General features: G+C 40.1%; 1 protein-coding gene across 1 annotated transcript in view; it reads right to left on the bottom strand.

The window, feature by feature from the left end:
• The window catches only part of MED6 (mediator complex subunit 6), a 20,870-nt gene extending 11,430 nt beyond the window's left edge, over positions 1–9,440 (bottom strand). The window contains exons 1-5 of the mRNA XM_034992279.1: positions 9,271–9,440; positions 4,055–4,214; positions 2,711–2,802; positions 898–980; positions 473–581 (exon numbers count right to left, since the gene is read on the bottom strand). Of these exons, the coding sequence (XP_034848170.1) occupies positions 473–581; positions 898–980; positions 2,711–2,802; positions 4,055–4,214; positions 9,271–9,292 (466 nt within the window). The 5' untranslated portion in view covers positions 9,293–9,440. The remainder of the gene's footprint in view (positions 1–472; positions 582–897; positions 981–2,710; positions 2,803–4,054; positions 4,215–9,270) is intronic.
• Between the last annotated feature and the right edge of the window lie 6,479 nt (positions 9,441–15,919).

The following is a 15,919-nucleotide window of genomic DNA, read 5'->3' as shown; positions in this document are numbered from 1 at the left end:
TAAAATATGGTGCAGAACCATTAGGAGACTAGCAGCTATGGAAACTAAGGGGTCTCGCATAATAACATGGAAAGATCAGAAAACAGACTGGTCATCTGGAGACAGGGCTATAAAAGCATCTCCCCTACTCTGAACATGGGAGATTCAGGTTCCAGATTTCAAGATGACTCAATAGTTAGGTAAGCAGGATACATCATCATGACCCACTCCTCATCACTGATACCCTCTATATGTTCCAAGTATTTTAAAACCTTGAATCAACTTACCAAAGATTACCAGTTACCTACAGATTAAAATTTCTATCTGTTCCTATGGGAAAGCTTGTATTACCACATCTAGTTACATGAATTGCAGCTATGAAAATGTCATCATCCTATGAAGTCTTTCTATCTAAAACACACCTTGAAATCAATAGCTGTTTTCTTATAGAAAACAGCTTTATTCTCAGAATACCAAAAAGTGTTCTACCCACCTTGCTCTTCATGATCTTTGAAGTGCCACCAATACCCTTTGGAAGGATGATATCTACAGTATGACAGAGCTTCATCAAAAGCTGATTGAATGCCATGCACTGCAGTAAGCTTGTAAAAAGAAAACAAATTCTGAATTTCTCATTAGATCAACTAAAATCTCCAAAGTAAATACCCACAATATTACATATGCAAAGAAAGTAATTTTCTGTTTTGTTTTTTTCAGAACTTCAATCACTATAGAGCTGGGGCTGTGATATATACTTTTAACATGAACTTGGCCCATAGAAAGCCATGTTTAATACATTCTAGTAGTCAACACTTCGTGCCAACATACACAAGGGAGAGAAACTTCTGTTTGATTCTTGGAAACAAGGTAGCTCGATTAAAAGTTTTCTTTAGTGTTTCAAGAATGTGAAATACTTACCACCCTAGAGTTTATAACTGACCCCAAGTCTGGCGCTTGATAGATCACTCCAGCAATGATATAGTAATCAGCCAGTGGGATAACTAAAGTAGTGAAAATAAAAACACTCATGAATATAGCTATGCACACAAACTGCTAAATAGACTTTCATAAAAAGAACAACTAAAATTTGATATTTTCTCATATTAAAGCTTAAGATAGGATTTGGCAATTCCTATTTTTGTAAATAAATTTATACTGGAAAACAACCATACTCATTTATTTACATTATTATCTAAGGCTGCTATGACACTATCTGAGTAGCTGTTACAGACACCCTGAGGCCCAGAAAGCCTAAAATATTTACTCTCTGAACCATCACAGAAACAGCTTGCCAACTGGAGCAATGCTTCTCAAATTGGAATGTGCATCTGAACCACCTAAATATCTTGTTAAAGTCAGATTCTTACTCAATAGGGACAGTGCATTTCTAACAAGTTCCCAAGTGATCCAGTGCTGCTATTAGTCACCTACACTTTGGGGAGTAAGACCTCAGAGCGAGAGATTTAGGGCCTAGGGTGAAGATACCAGATGCACTGAACTTGCCAGTGTGTCCCATTCCTGGGTCCTAAGGAATAAAACAGCTGCTAGTGAAGCTGGTACCACCTTATGTCACTTCCATACCTTGAACCCTCTAATCATGGAAATCTTGTTCCTGGTCTTGCCTTTGTTCTAAGTTTCTTTTTTTCCACTGGGCAGGGACTCTAGATCATTAGATTTTGAAATTAAATGTGGATTCTTAACTCTGGAACCACAACTTCTTTAGCAAGTCATTGTCTGAAATCATTATCAGGGTGAAGGTTTTTCCTAAATGTCTTGATGAGGTTATCTAATGAGAAGATGTAGCTGGTCATCTCTGGAATAGTCACTAGCTCTCTGATTCAAAGTCAAATCTGAATTCTATACTCTTCAGTGTGATTTCTAAAGCAAGTTTATGTTTGGTAATATAAGCCAGATAAGTATTTTGGGTGAATGTGTCAATGAGGATTTTCAATTGATCCTCTATGAATTTGGTGCAACTGCATCTACCATGTATGTTTTTAAAATAATTAGACTCAGTGGACTGAGAGGAGTTGTTACTTAGGATGCTTGAGGTTCCCAACAACTATCCTCACAGAGGAGGTGGCTTCAATGTAGTGAGGTACTTTGTTAGTGCCTGGAGAGTTGTCCTTGAGCATGCTGGAAGACTTCTGGTGTCTAAGCATGTGACCAGTGGAACTTGGCTTTTGAAATATTTCCTAAGTGGTAAATTTATCCCTGCTGAACTAGTGTGCCTAGACATTTCTAAAAATAATACTGTTATAGTGGAAACCTCATTTCCTTCTGAGAGTTTGGAATTTTGGCAGGCAGAGGATGTCCACAGAAAAAAATTCTGGACTCTGAGTATCAAAAGGACTTCCCTAAGCAGACATACTACATATGTAGTGTGGGGGGGCGCTGCTGGAGGAAGGATGTACTTGGTGCAGCCCCTTGTAGAAGGGAAAGCAAAGGAAGCTTACACATGGATTCTTACAGATCCCACTTGACATGGCTTTTTCCCTTACTGATCTGTCTGTGGATCCTTACTGTGCTGCCATAACAAATCTTAGGTATAACTAACATACCCATATGCTGAGTCTGCTGAGTCCTCTTAGCAAAGCACTGAACATGTATGTGGTCTTGGGGAATCCCAAAAACAGAACCCAATCCAAAAAAGTAAGAACATGGAGCTCAGAAAGTTAAGCAAATCATAGTATTTTAAGAAGAAAATTATGCCTGAAGTCTACATTTTTACCTTGGGTAGGGGACTGCCGCTGTTGCTTCCGAATGATAAAAAGAATGGGCTCTTGAGCATGTAAAAGGATGTATTCCACTCCAACCATTTGACTGCAAACAGAACACAGACATCCAGAGATCTATGAATGCCCTACAAACAATTGTGTAGAACAGTCAGATTATTATATAAAAGTAGAGCAACTCTGTAAATCAAATTAAAACTGCTTATGTTTGATATTAAAAACTGGCTGTCCAATAAAACTGGCTATTTTCCCAGGTAGGTAGAATATAAAGTAAGATTTGATTTTTAAACAACTCTACAAAAATCCACAATAGGGCGCCTGGGTGGCTCAGATGGTTAAGCGTCTGCCTTCGGCTCAGGTCATGATCCCAGGGTCCTGGGATCGAGTCCCGCATCGGGCTCCCTGCTCCTTGGGAGCCTGCTTCTCCCTCTGCCTCTCTCTCTCTCTGTCTCTCATGAATAAATAAATAAAATCTTTAAAAAAAAAAAAAATCCACAATAAACTTAAATCTGAGTATTTTGTCATGAAAGTACACTGAAGAGTGTACATTTCAAAAAAGACAACCAAAATACTGTAATACTTCCTGAGATGTATAAATATATGTAAAATCTAGAAATATATAGTACATGAAGACCATCCACGTCTTGACCATGTATTTTAACTATATATTCTACTCAACAAGAAAATGTCCAAAACCTTATCCTTGCCTCTGACAAATTTTGACCTGACAGATTGTTTAAAATAACAATAAGTTGTCTTAATAGTTGTAAATATTTGCCTCCTAAAGCTATTTAAAATACCTCAGAAATTTAATTTCAAGAACCCCTCTCTGATGTTTAGCTGACAAATGAAAAACCGTATTACACAACTGTTTCAGAAACTTTTGTAATAGCAATAAGTTCTTAATTATTTAGCATCCGAAGTCTGAAGAACCTTACTTTGCAATTGTCAAGCTAAAATTTTGTCATACGAAGAAAAATCTCCTATAAACCAGACTACGGTTTAAGGTATTAAATTTAATGTTAAAGAGACAATTAAGTATGGTCACTTAGTGGAGAACAATTGCATTGCTAAGATCACTAATTGGATCTGCATCTAAGCCTCACAGCTATATTTTAACTGGATAGTAATATACGAAATTATACGGAAAAGCCTTCCTAGGTTTTAAGTGACTACTGGTAATTCCTTTGCATGTCAAATTTGTACAACTCCCCGCCACCCCAAAAAAACTCGAGTTCTTCCAAAACTTCTACTCTGTACTTCACTATCCATAGCTTGAGAGAATCATTCATTTCAAAATCTCTAATTGGCGAAGATGTGGCCTTCTTACAATAACTTACTTTAAGTGTTCTAATGTTAGTCTCTGCATTTTGACCACCTCATTATTACATGTTCTATCGTAAAAAGGATTACTTCTTTCTGAAAAGTAATCCAGGACACTTCCACTGTTCAAAATGGGGATCCAGGAACTGTCAACCCAAGAGATTCCCAGCAGATTATCTACAGGAAAGAAACAAAATGATAAAGGATGAGAAAAAAGAAAAAAAGCCAATCCAACATTTATTTTGCATCTAATGCAGGAGGCACTACAAATATAAGAATTGCATGGATCCTAACCTATACTCTCACAGAAGAGGTAAGTGTGCAAGAAAGCAATGACAAGATGACATGATAAGTGTTATAACAAAGGTATGAATAAATGTGTTACCAGAGCACAGTGGAAGGAGAATACCTTACCTGAGGGATCAGGAATGATTTTTCACAGGGTGAGGAGGAGGTGGGAAATGCATCCCAAAGAAAACACATTCACATCCGCCAGTTTGAGACCTCCCAATTACGGACAGAAATAAGTTAGGAAGCTATTATATAGAGGAGATAATGATGCAAAAGTTATGAAGCAGGTGAGAAGTAGAATGCCCTTAATTACAGCCACACAATCTCACATTTTGGAATAGAATTAACTCTTTAATATTTCAAAATGCAAAAAGAAAAAAAAAGACATGGTAAATAGAACTAGATAGCTTTATTAATGAGCTTTTGTTGGCTACTGACAGCAGTAATGTTCCATAACACTGACAGTACTAAATCCCATTAACTGTAAGTTATGAATATCAAAATGCCTATTAATACTAGTTGAAAAAGGAAGAACTGAAAATTTCAACCTCTCCTAAACTGTAATTGCTTCTGGCACCTTTGAAGAAGTCAGACCTACTCCAAGGCAACAAGCAGTTTTAACGGAAATTAATCAAATGAGAAAAAGTAATTTTATAAAGGTAAAATGTGCTGTGTATGTTGTAAAATAAAGGAAAAAAAACAGATGACGTATGTGAATGATCAAATAATGAATACAGACCATTAAGATGGTTCATCATAAATACATCATGCCATAACCAAATATCTAACATGCCAGGAAATTATGTTTTCAGAAAAAGACAAATTTTTTTTAATGAAAAGCAACTAAGGATAATCATTACTCTCAGCTTTAAACACTAGAGTCCAGTTATTAAAGTAGTTTTCTTCAAAGCAACTTTCCTACACATTTTTTAAATTTCCTTAGGAATAATTATATAAAAGCATTTGTGGGGTGCCTGCGTGTTTCACTCGGTTAAGCGTCTGCCTTCGGCTCAGGTCATGATCCTGGGGTCCTGGGATCGAGTCCCGCATAGGGCTCCCTGCTCCACAAGGAGCCTGCTTCTCCCTCTGTCCTCTGCCACTCCCCCTGCTTGTGCTCGCTCTCTCTGTCAAATAAATGAATAAAAGCATTTGACAATTATAGGTTTGTTTCTTACATAATGGTAACTATGTCTATATGGTGTCATAAATTACTGATAATAAACTGTTACAATATTACAGATCATTTCAGCATAGGTAGAAGAATAAGCTGCAGAAACAAATAAATATGTAATTATAGATTCTACCTACCAACAATTATGGAGAGTCAACAGTTATGGGCATGAGGTAATGAGGACCTGGTGGAAGGCAATGGCAATGCACAGGAAGATAAGGACGAAATTGACATTTTTAGGGAGAAAACAGATAATTTCCTGAATGATCAATTATAAAGTCAGAGTACTTAGGAACCAATAACTCATTTAGTAAAGAAATGATAATGATTTTGGCTTGGATATATTGAGTTTATTTTTTTTTTTTTTAACGATTTTTAGAAATTTATTTATTTGCCAGAGAGCAAGAGAGAATACAAGCCGGCGGGGGGTGGGGGCAGGGAGCAGCAGGCAGAGGGAGAAGCAGGCTTCCCGCTGAGCAGGGAGCCGGATGCAGGACTCGATCCCACCTGGGATCATGACCTGAACCAAAGGCAGACGCTTAACCAACTGAGCCACCCAGGTGTCTCTGGATATACTGAGTTTAAATATGGAATCAGACTCTTCGGAATTTAGAAGGAATCGTAAATGTCTTCTGCTCCAAGTGACTGTTTGGCGCAATTTCCCTATAATTTTCTTCACCAAACTGTATTCTGATCAGTAGTCATGTCATATTTTCCCCATTTTCTAAACTAATCAAAGATGAAAAATCAAGCAAGTATGGCCTGAGACTAATACAAACACAAAAAATATTATTCACCACTTCTGAACACCGTGCCAGGCACTATTTTAACCACTTTACCACACAATACCTCAAGAAGGTTGGTACTATATAGCTACTATATAGTATCTATGTGCTAGACTGTATACGTGAAATGCTTTTAGCACATTGGAATAACCCAGGAAATGTTAATGATGAAGATGTTGGTGGCAGTGCCAGTAATCAATTTATTTTAAAATTACAATGACCAACTTTATTTCTGGCTTAATCAAGGCTGTTCTAGTTTCTTCTCCCCCCACCTCCAGTTTATGCCTTTTTAAAAAAATAGAGATCTCTTTCATTCTCAAAAAGGTGTGAGTTTAGCAGATAATTTAGTCATGCTAAGTTGAACTCCTTTCAAATGTCAGTATCTCGGGGCGCCTGGGTGGCTCAGTCGTTAAGCGTCTGCCTTCGGCTCAGGTCGTGATCCCGGAGTCCTGGGATCGAGCCCCACATCGGGCTCCCTGCTCCGCGGGAAGCCTGCTTCTCCCTCTCTCACTTCCTCTGCTTGTGTTCCCTCTCTCACTGTGTCTCTCTCTGTCAAATAAATAAATAAATAAATCTTTAAAAAAAAAAAATGTCAGTATCTCTACAAAGTCTTTCTCTACTTTGCAAGACAGAAATAATGGCTTCTTTCTCTATGGTCTCACAGCATTTTTTATACTTTTATTAATACTCATCATATTTTAACCCAGAAATACAAATGTGTTCCCATTAAATTTGACTTTTTAGACAACTGGGGCTGTGTCTTACTCAATAGGAACTTGCACAGGACCAGATTTAAAATAGTCACCAAATGTATATTAATTTATGATTGAGGGCCAAGGACAAGTTACTCTACCAGACACAGATTTACACATACTCCAGAATCCAAGGACGTTCAGTTACCAAATGGTTAACTGAGATTACGAGGGTGGTATATGGCTGAGAAATAAATTATTATCTGTCCCATTTGGGGACTACCTGATCACGGCCCCATTAAGAAAATATACTACTAAGTCAAGCAGAATCCAACCACTTCTTACCACCTCCACCGTTACCACCCTAGTCCCAGCTACCTCCAAATTTCCTTGCATTACAGGAATGACCTCTAACTGGTCTCCCTAATCCCACCCTTACCCTCCGACACTGTTCTTAGCAGCCAAGTGATCCTTAAAAACAGTAAGTCAGATTATGTTCATCCCTTTTGGTCAAAACCCTCCAGTGGCTCTCCATTTTACTCAGTGGAAAAGCCAAAGACCTTACACCATGGCTTTGCAATTCCTATATGATCAAGTCACCAATTATCTCTCTGACCTCATCTCCTTCCCAACTCCTCTCTCACTCTGCTTCAGCCACACTGACCTTTTCTTCTAACGCACCAGACACAGCCCCACCTTAAAGCCTTTGCAATGACTGTAACAAATCTAAGTAAAACATTGTAAAAGGTAAATATCTGAAAACACTCAGATGGACTAAATATTTTTTTATTCAGGAGCAAGGGAACATGTTGACATAGCCTAAGTACAGCTTTCTACCAGCAAGTAATGAAATTAGGCACTTGAAACTCTCACACTGAAAAACAAACATATAAAAACACTGTACAAAAATGCTGAAGATCACTGGACATTCTGAGTAAATATAAATGAGAACATGTTTCTATTAAGTGCGCAAGACTCCAATTTAGTTAATACAGAAAAAGGCATCTCAGGGGCGCCTGGGTGGCTCAGTCGTTCAGAGTCTGCCTTCAGCTCAGGTCATGATCCCAGAATCCTGGGATAGAGCCCCTCATCGAGCTCCCTGCTCAGCGGGGCGTCTGTTTCTCCCTCTGCCCCTCCTTCCACTCATTCTCTCAATCTCTCTCTCAGATAAATAAAATCTTAAAAAAAAGGGGGGGGGCATCTCAAAACCCTTCCCTTTAATAATGAGGTATAAACAAACAAAAATAACCCTAGGTAAAAACGATTAGGAACTATTATAGTTAGACATCTTTTGAGGAAAGCCCTTTTTCTTTAAACTGCTGGGGGTGAGAGGTCTTGCATCTAGGTACAAAAATTCACACTTCCTTTAAGGAAAAGTATACAAAGTTTCAAATGGAAATACATACCGGTTGAGAGTTTTGTACAAGTGCAAGTTTTGTGGGAGCCATCACCACAACAGTAAAAAAATATATTCATGGGCGTTCTCTCAGTCTCATAAATTTTTCTCACTCTCATAAATGGTTACTTCCAACCTGGAGGAACCTGGACAGTTTGGAACTAAGTTCTCACGCTTCAAGCTGTATTTTAACCGCCCTTCGTTCACCCTTTGGCATCCCAGAGCACAATTCCTAGGCTTTTTTTTTTTTTTCAATTTCACTGAAAAAGATGTGTGTACGTGTGCTGAAAAGAGAATGTATGGCCTAACTGGTACTGAGATCAAGTAGCTAAAAATTGTGCCACTGATTCAACAAATACCTGAGTACCTTTACAATTCAGCTGTGAAAAAGGACCGATCCCTGCCCTCAGTAATTGTTGGGTGTTCGATGGAAGGTATCAGACTCAAAAATAAAACTTACAGAAGAAAATCTTAGGGATTCATGCCCAAGGACGCGCGGGGCGCAGGGTCAGGAATAAGGCAGCTCCCACGCGCAGTCCCATGAGAAGAACCAAATCACGTCATCCCACCCCCTCTCTGCCCAAAGGTCGTCCCTTCACCCGGATAGAACAGCCCCAGTCTTGCCGTAGAGATGCGTGTGTCTGCAACAATACTGCAGGTCTGAGGGCTCGAAGCCCAGAGCTTCTTCCAAACTCTTCGTTTTGAAGCTTTTAAGAGACCCCTAAGGAGCCGGGGAAAACGATTTTTCGCCAGATTAGGGAGCCTTGGGGTGTCCACAGAAACCATTCATAAACGCTTGGGAGTCATCACAAAAGAACCTGAATCTTGCCTCCGCGAGCTATAAACCCCAAACCAGGCCCCAGCCAATCAGGAAACAAAGGGTAATAGCGCAAATTACCTCGGATATCAACCGCCGCCATAATTCCAAAAGCGCTCACAGGTTCTCCTTCCGGCGTGCCGTAAACGTAACAACTCCTACGACGGAAGTGGCCCGCTGCGGACGGCAGGGCCGGTCAGGAACGTAAGGAGGGGAGGAGACTGCGCCGCCTGGGGAGAGGCCTGAGAAGAGGAGGTGGGGAGGAGCGGGGCGTGGAGGAGGGGGCGGGGCCGGGTGGAGGAGGGAGCGGAGAGAAGCGGGGCGGGGCTGGGAGGCGGGGCTGGGAAAGAGAGGGGCGGGGCGGGGCTGGAAGGTGAACGGGAAGCAAAGAGGTGAAGGTAGAGGCTGCGAGGTGGGAGGGGGCAGGGCGGGAAGGAGGGAGCTGGGCAGGGCGGTGGAGGGAAAGAGGCAGGGAGTAAGCACTACGGGTAAAAGAACATTTGGAGACTTTGAGGAAAAAGAGACTGAGCGGAGTCCTACCCCCCTCCCATCACTGAGAGATTCGAAAATTGGACCTTGATCTTTTGCGATCGTTAAAAAAAAAACATTCTGATTACGCAGAGTTGCGGGGGAGCATCTTCAATTTTAAAAGCTCCCTCAGGTGTATCCAAAGGGCTGTTAGATTTAGGAGCTACTCTGTTCTGTTTTTCATCCTGCCTCAAGTATGGGACGCTACAGAACTAAGCAGAAACAATTTGAGAGCCATTAGCTTTTAAGTGACTAAACCCATTAAAAGTCTAAACCCATTAAAGAAAGTGTTAGATGCCTCTGAGACAAAAATTTCACAAGACAGGAAATGTTTCTGAAGTAAGATATTAATAAGATTAAAAGAAAGGGAATACCTCTGGGTCCCTGATTAAAGATTTAGTGTCTGCATTCCAGGTAATGTGGGGTAGGAAGCAAGCCCGCAGAGGGAGTAATTCTGTGGTATGGGGAAGCCATAGAAAGCCTCAGAAAGATTCTCAAGCTCCAGTGTGGCCCCATAAAAGCAAAATGATGAGGGTATCTACCAAGCAAGATACTGATACCGAGAAGAGAACCTCCAAATCTGAAGGAGCCCTGTGTACAAGGATGAGGTGAGGGTGCCTACATCTTCTACAAAACTTAGATATTATGAGGGTTCCCCCAGAATTTAACCACAACCCAGGAGCAAAGGGGGAGGTCCATGAATTTACTGTGATTTTTCACCTCATCTACTGGGAATTCAAGTTTTAAAAATCTAAGTGGAATAAAAATATACTGTGTTGCTTTGTCACATTTCAAATTTTTTAAAGATTTTATTTATTTGATAGAGACACAGCAAGAAAGGGAACACAAGCAGGGTGAGTGGGAGAGGGAGAAGCAGGCCTCCCGCTGAGCAGGGTGCCCGATGGGGGGCTAGATGCCAGGACCCCGGGATCATGACCTGAGCTGAAGGCAGACACTTAACGACTGAGCCACCCAGGCGCCCCACATTTCAATTTTTAACTGGGATTTTATACCTGAGGTGGTATGTGTCCCAACAGAAGTATGCACATGCACAGAGCCGAGTTTTAAAAGGACTGATCTTTTTTCCAGAAGGCAATTTTCAAGAGGGACTGGTGGGGGGCTTGGTGGAGAGGGCATTCCAAAAAAGGGGGACATCATGTCCAACAAACAGAAGTGTGAGACATTAAGCTTTTTGTTTTGTTGGTTTTGTTTTCTTCAATTTTTATTAGGAGAGGAGATTGGGAAAAAGAACACCAGAACATGGATCTGCAGATAATAAAACACATGATAATCATGGTAAGCCAGACCTGAGAGCTCAGCCTTTATCTTGTAGACAGTGGGAGAAATGCAAATGGGTTTCCATTTTAGAATACTCAAGGAGTATGAGTTGGAGGCATTTATAAGACTCAAAGCAGAGAGTCCATTTAGGAGATAGTTGCAAACTAAATGATGTCTATACTCACACAAAGGCAGTGGTAGCTGAGGGAAGAGAAAGGATTACAGATATTTAGGAGATAGAGTGGGAAGGGAATTAGTGACTAACAGATGAGCATGATGAGGGAGAGAGAGAGAAGAGAAAAATGATTTCCAAGATAATGATTTATAAGACTAGATGCCATTAATCAGATTAGGAATGATAAGTAACAAGTGAGTAGGTGAAAAAAGGGATAATGATTTATTTTTTAACATGTCCATATCAATGTTGTACATGAAGTCTCTGCAAGACATTCTGTACACTAGGGTTTCTCAGCCTTTGCACTGTTGACATTTTGGGCCAGATAATTCTTTGCTGGATGTATGGAGAGCTATCCGGTGCCTTGTAGGATGTTTAGCAACATCCCTATCTTCCAGTTTTTTCCTGGCTCCTCAGGAGTCTCTTAGAAGCTTAAAGGGGAGGGAAGAAGCTCTGTGCTGCAGTATTGTTCTACACACATATCTCTACAACAATGTTGGGGCTGTTCCATCTGGGTGAAGGGACAGCCTTTGGACAGAGAGGGGGTAGGATGACATGATTTGGTTCATCTCTTGGGACTGGGCATGGTAGCTGCCTTACTCCTGATATTGTGCCCCACAAGTTCCTGGGCATTGTGAAATGGAATTGGATTTAGGAGAAGTGACAAGAAAACTCCTTAAAATCTCTCTCGATCTTAGAACAATGTAGACCAACTACTTCATTTATGCTAATGTTCAGGAAATCCACAGAATAAAAAGATAAACACATGATAATATTTTGTATGGTATCTTACCAGAAAAGCGTTCTAGCAAGTATTAAATGTGAGAGGTTTTTTCTCTCTCTCTCTCTCTTATTTAGTGGGGGAAAAGCCAGCTACTTCATAATATAGACCAGGACAGGAAATTATCTCAGAATTCCTTAGGGGGTATTGAAAAGTTACCCTGGAACCTCTGAGAGTGGCCCTGATGGTCTAGGGAGAGATACGGTACCAAATATTTTGTAGTTAAAGGGTTGTAAGAAAATCTACACCACCCTTCATGGCAAAGACCAAAACTTGACCTGGGTTAGTACCTCTGAAGGCAGCAATTCAAAAAAATCTGATTACTAAGAATTCAATCCTAGAATCCCAAACATAGAGCACAGATAAGCTTAACACAGAAGAAATAGAATCCTTGGGATGCCTGGGTGGCTCAGCTTTTTAAGGGACTGCCTTTGGCTCAGGTCATTCCCAGACTCCTGGGGTAGAGTCCCTGCTTTGGGCTCCTTGCTCAGTGGGGAGCCTGCTTCTCCCTCTGCCTAACACTCCCCACTGTGTGTTCTCTTTCTCTCTGACAAATAAAATCTTTTAAAAAAAGAAAGAAAAGAAGAGAAAAGAAAAGAAAGAAACAGAATCCTTCCAAGAACCTCTCCTTAGATTTGTATTCTCATTTTGGGACAGTGGCCATGTATCCATGAGATTGTGTAGCACTAAACCTCGTAACACTCTATGAGGCATCAAAAAGCAATAGCAAAGGTAGACTAAATTGATCATATTCCAGTATGGCATTCAAAGACAGCTAACAGTCTGCACACCCTTCGGGTTGAGTATGCCCCTGAGACGTCTGGCTAATTCTGGAGTGAAGCAAAGGAAATATCCCAAGGAAGATCCTTGACTGATGACTGGTATGACAAGGAGGGCCCCAACAGTGATGCTGAAAGTCAAATTGCTAAATCTCTCTTTTTTTTTTTTAAAGATTTTATTTATTTATTTGAGAGAGAGAGAATGAGAGACAGAGAGCACGAGAGGGAGGAGGGTCAGAGGGAGAAGCAGACTCCCTGCCGAGCAGGGAGCCCGATGCGGGACTCAATCCAGGGACTCCAGGATCATGACCTGAGCCGAAGGCAGTCGCTTAACCAACTGAGCCACCCAGGCGCCCCACAAATTGCTAAATCTCAAGTGACAATCCCAGCAAATTTTGGGAGGGGGTGGTTGTGGCAATAGCTTGGAAATCTGCTGGTAGATCTTGCTTTATTCTTAGGATCCTTCAAATAGAGGATTAGATGGCTTCCTAAACAATATTACAGGGAAGAAGAAAATAGTAATTCCTAGATCTTATTAGTAATAAAATTGTTCATAGTGTTCTCATATTGTCTTTTTTATCTGGGCTATTCCAGCACATATGTCCCCATTTCTAACCAGTTATTTTTTTCTTTTTTCATGATTAATGTCACAAAGGTTTATCTAATTTATATTTTTTTAAAGAAAAACTTTTAGTTTTATTGAGTTGCTCTATGGTGTCTTTTTGTATTTCACTTATTTCTGCTTATATTTTTATTCTTTCCTTTTATTTTCTTTGGTTTTATTCTGTCAATCTTTTCCTAATTTATTGAGATAAACATTTAGCTCATTAATTTTCAGCCTCTATCCATTTCTTAAATAAGCATGCAAGGCTATAAATTTTCCTTGGAGAAACATTTTCATTGTATACCTCAAGATTTGATGTATAGTGTTTCATTATCATTTGCTCTAAGCTTTCATTAAGTCCTAATTCAGTTTCTTCTTTGACATATCAGTTTACTTATAAGTGTGTTTTTGACTTCCAAATATTTAGAATTTTTAACCTATCATCTTGTTATTAACTTCTAACTTAATTGCATTGTTCTCAGAGAACGTGTTCTACATAACACCTATTCTTTAATATTTGTTTAGATTTGCTTTATGCCTTATATGAATCATGTGTGCTTAAGAAGGATATGTATCTGGGACACCTGGGTGGTTCAGTCCGTTAAGCGTCTGCCTTCGTCTTAGGTCATGATCCCAGGTTCCTGGGATGGTGTCCCGCATCAGGCTCCCTGCTTAGTGGGGAGCCTACTTCTCCCTCTGCCTGCCGTTCCCCCTGCATGTGCTCTCTCTCGCTCGCTCTCTCTGACAAATAAATAAATAAAGACCAAAAAAAAAAAAAAGGATATGTATCCTTTAAGTGTTGGATACAGAATCTGAACGCATGAGATACCCCAGCTTCTCAAAATTGTCTTTCCTGGTCTCCATGGCACTACCTGCTTCTAGTATCTTGCTGCTTCTCAGACCATTCCTTTTCTATCTCTTACATTGGCTTCTCTTCCTTTGTTCTACCCACAAATTCTCTAATCCTTAGTTCCATGCCTCATCTTTTCTATCTTTTTGTTTTTTACTCCCCTCTCTAGACGATCCAATTCATACTGTGTCTTCAGATTCTATCTGTATCATCATGGATGACAAGTAGCCTAATCCAGACCTAATCCGGACCTTTCTCCTGAGTTCCAGAAACATATTTGCAACCAGCAACTGGACAGCTCCAACTGGCTGTTTTATGTCCCGGATTGCAAGATTTTCACTCTTGCCTGTATTCTTGCTCTTAGCTAGGAAGACTTGCCACCCCTCTTCCTTACTGCCTGCATCCAGTGTACATCAAGTCCTGTCCATTCTCCTCAGTCTCCTGTCCTGTATGAGGCTCCTGCTTGGCATTGCCACTGCTGCTTTTCTAATCCCAACACCCAATCTGTCTTGTCTGAACATTGTTGCTAGGGGAACTTTACTTTTAAAAGTGCTTTCTTGTTCTAAAATCTCTACTGACTCCCTCTTTTCTGCCCACAGGACATAAGTGCACCCCAGCTTGCTTTTCAGCTTTATCTCTCAACTCCAAACCACCACCCCATACACTGAACCCCTACAACACTGAGCTTCTCATAGATTCTGGAACTGCACAGGATGTTTATGTCTTTGAGTCCTTGGAAGTGGTTCCACCTAGAAGTTTTGAATGCTATTTTCTCTCTTCCCTCACACCCTAAGCTCAATATTCAGGAGAGCAAATGTGTATGCATACACATGCACACACACACACCTGGAAAGACCTACTCATATGTAAGCAAGATTAGAATGAAGGGGAAAGTATTTTTAAGTTTATTGCTCTGCAGATTTTGACAATTAGGGACTAATGTGATTTTAGTGGAGGAGAACAGGTGAGTAGGGAGAAGGCAGGGAATGGTTAATAATACCTATATTGGCAAATAGTCCCCTTCTCTTAATTTTCTCTCTGCTGCCTTGTTAGGAAATTTTCTTAAGTCCCCATGAAATGGTAACACATTCATTTCCACTTCTCTTCAAACACCTAATTGCCCAGGCATTTAGATGATTGGATGACGTTATCTCCCAATCCACTTTCATGTTACTTTCTCTTGGAATTGGTTGCCTGGTAACTCTGATACCAGGCTTGCCTTCCCAATAATTATGCTCTTTGTATTCTCCAATAATTATCTCCTGCTGAGTTTTCCTGCAGTTTACATTTTATTTCTAGATCTAAAATGTGTGGACATAAAAAAGTAATTTTATTTTCTTAGGACCACGTATGGAGTATATTTATGTAATAACCCTTACCAAACATTCATTGGTAGGAAGGAAATTTCTGGGCTCATTTTCCATTTCCTGCCAGATAAAGTGACCCTTTCCTTCACAGATCTCTGTCCTTGTGAGTATGGATTTAGGTAACCCGACATATAATGTGAGATAATCCTTCACTTTCCTGGGTGCTCAAGTGTAAGATTCCATGTCATTTCACAGACCCAGATTAAAAGATTTTAAAAATTGGCTTTAAAAACGGAAAAAATGTTTGAAATGACAGACTTTGTAATACAGTGTCTTATCTTGTGTCACCAATTCATGACATGAGTTATTCCTAAATTACATGCACTTGAAGAGTATATACCATTTGGACATACAGTATACCCATGTAA

The sequence above is a fragment of the Mirounga leonina genome, unplaced genomic scaffold (assembly GCF_011800145.1).
Source record: "Mirounga leonina isolate KUSES-001 unplaced genomic scaffold, KU_Mleo_1.0 Mir_82, whole genome shotgun sequence".
Classification (NCBI taxonomy): domain Eukaryota; kingdom Metazoa; phylum Chordata; class Mammalia; order Carnivora; family Phocidae; genus Mirounga; species Mirounga leonina.
Note: the sequence above shows the minus strand (reverse complement) of the source record. Positions and strands in the feature narration are given on the sequence as shown.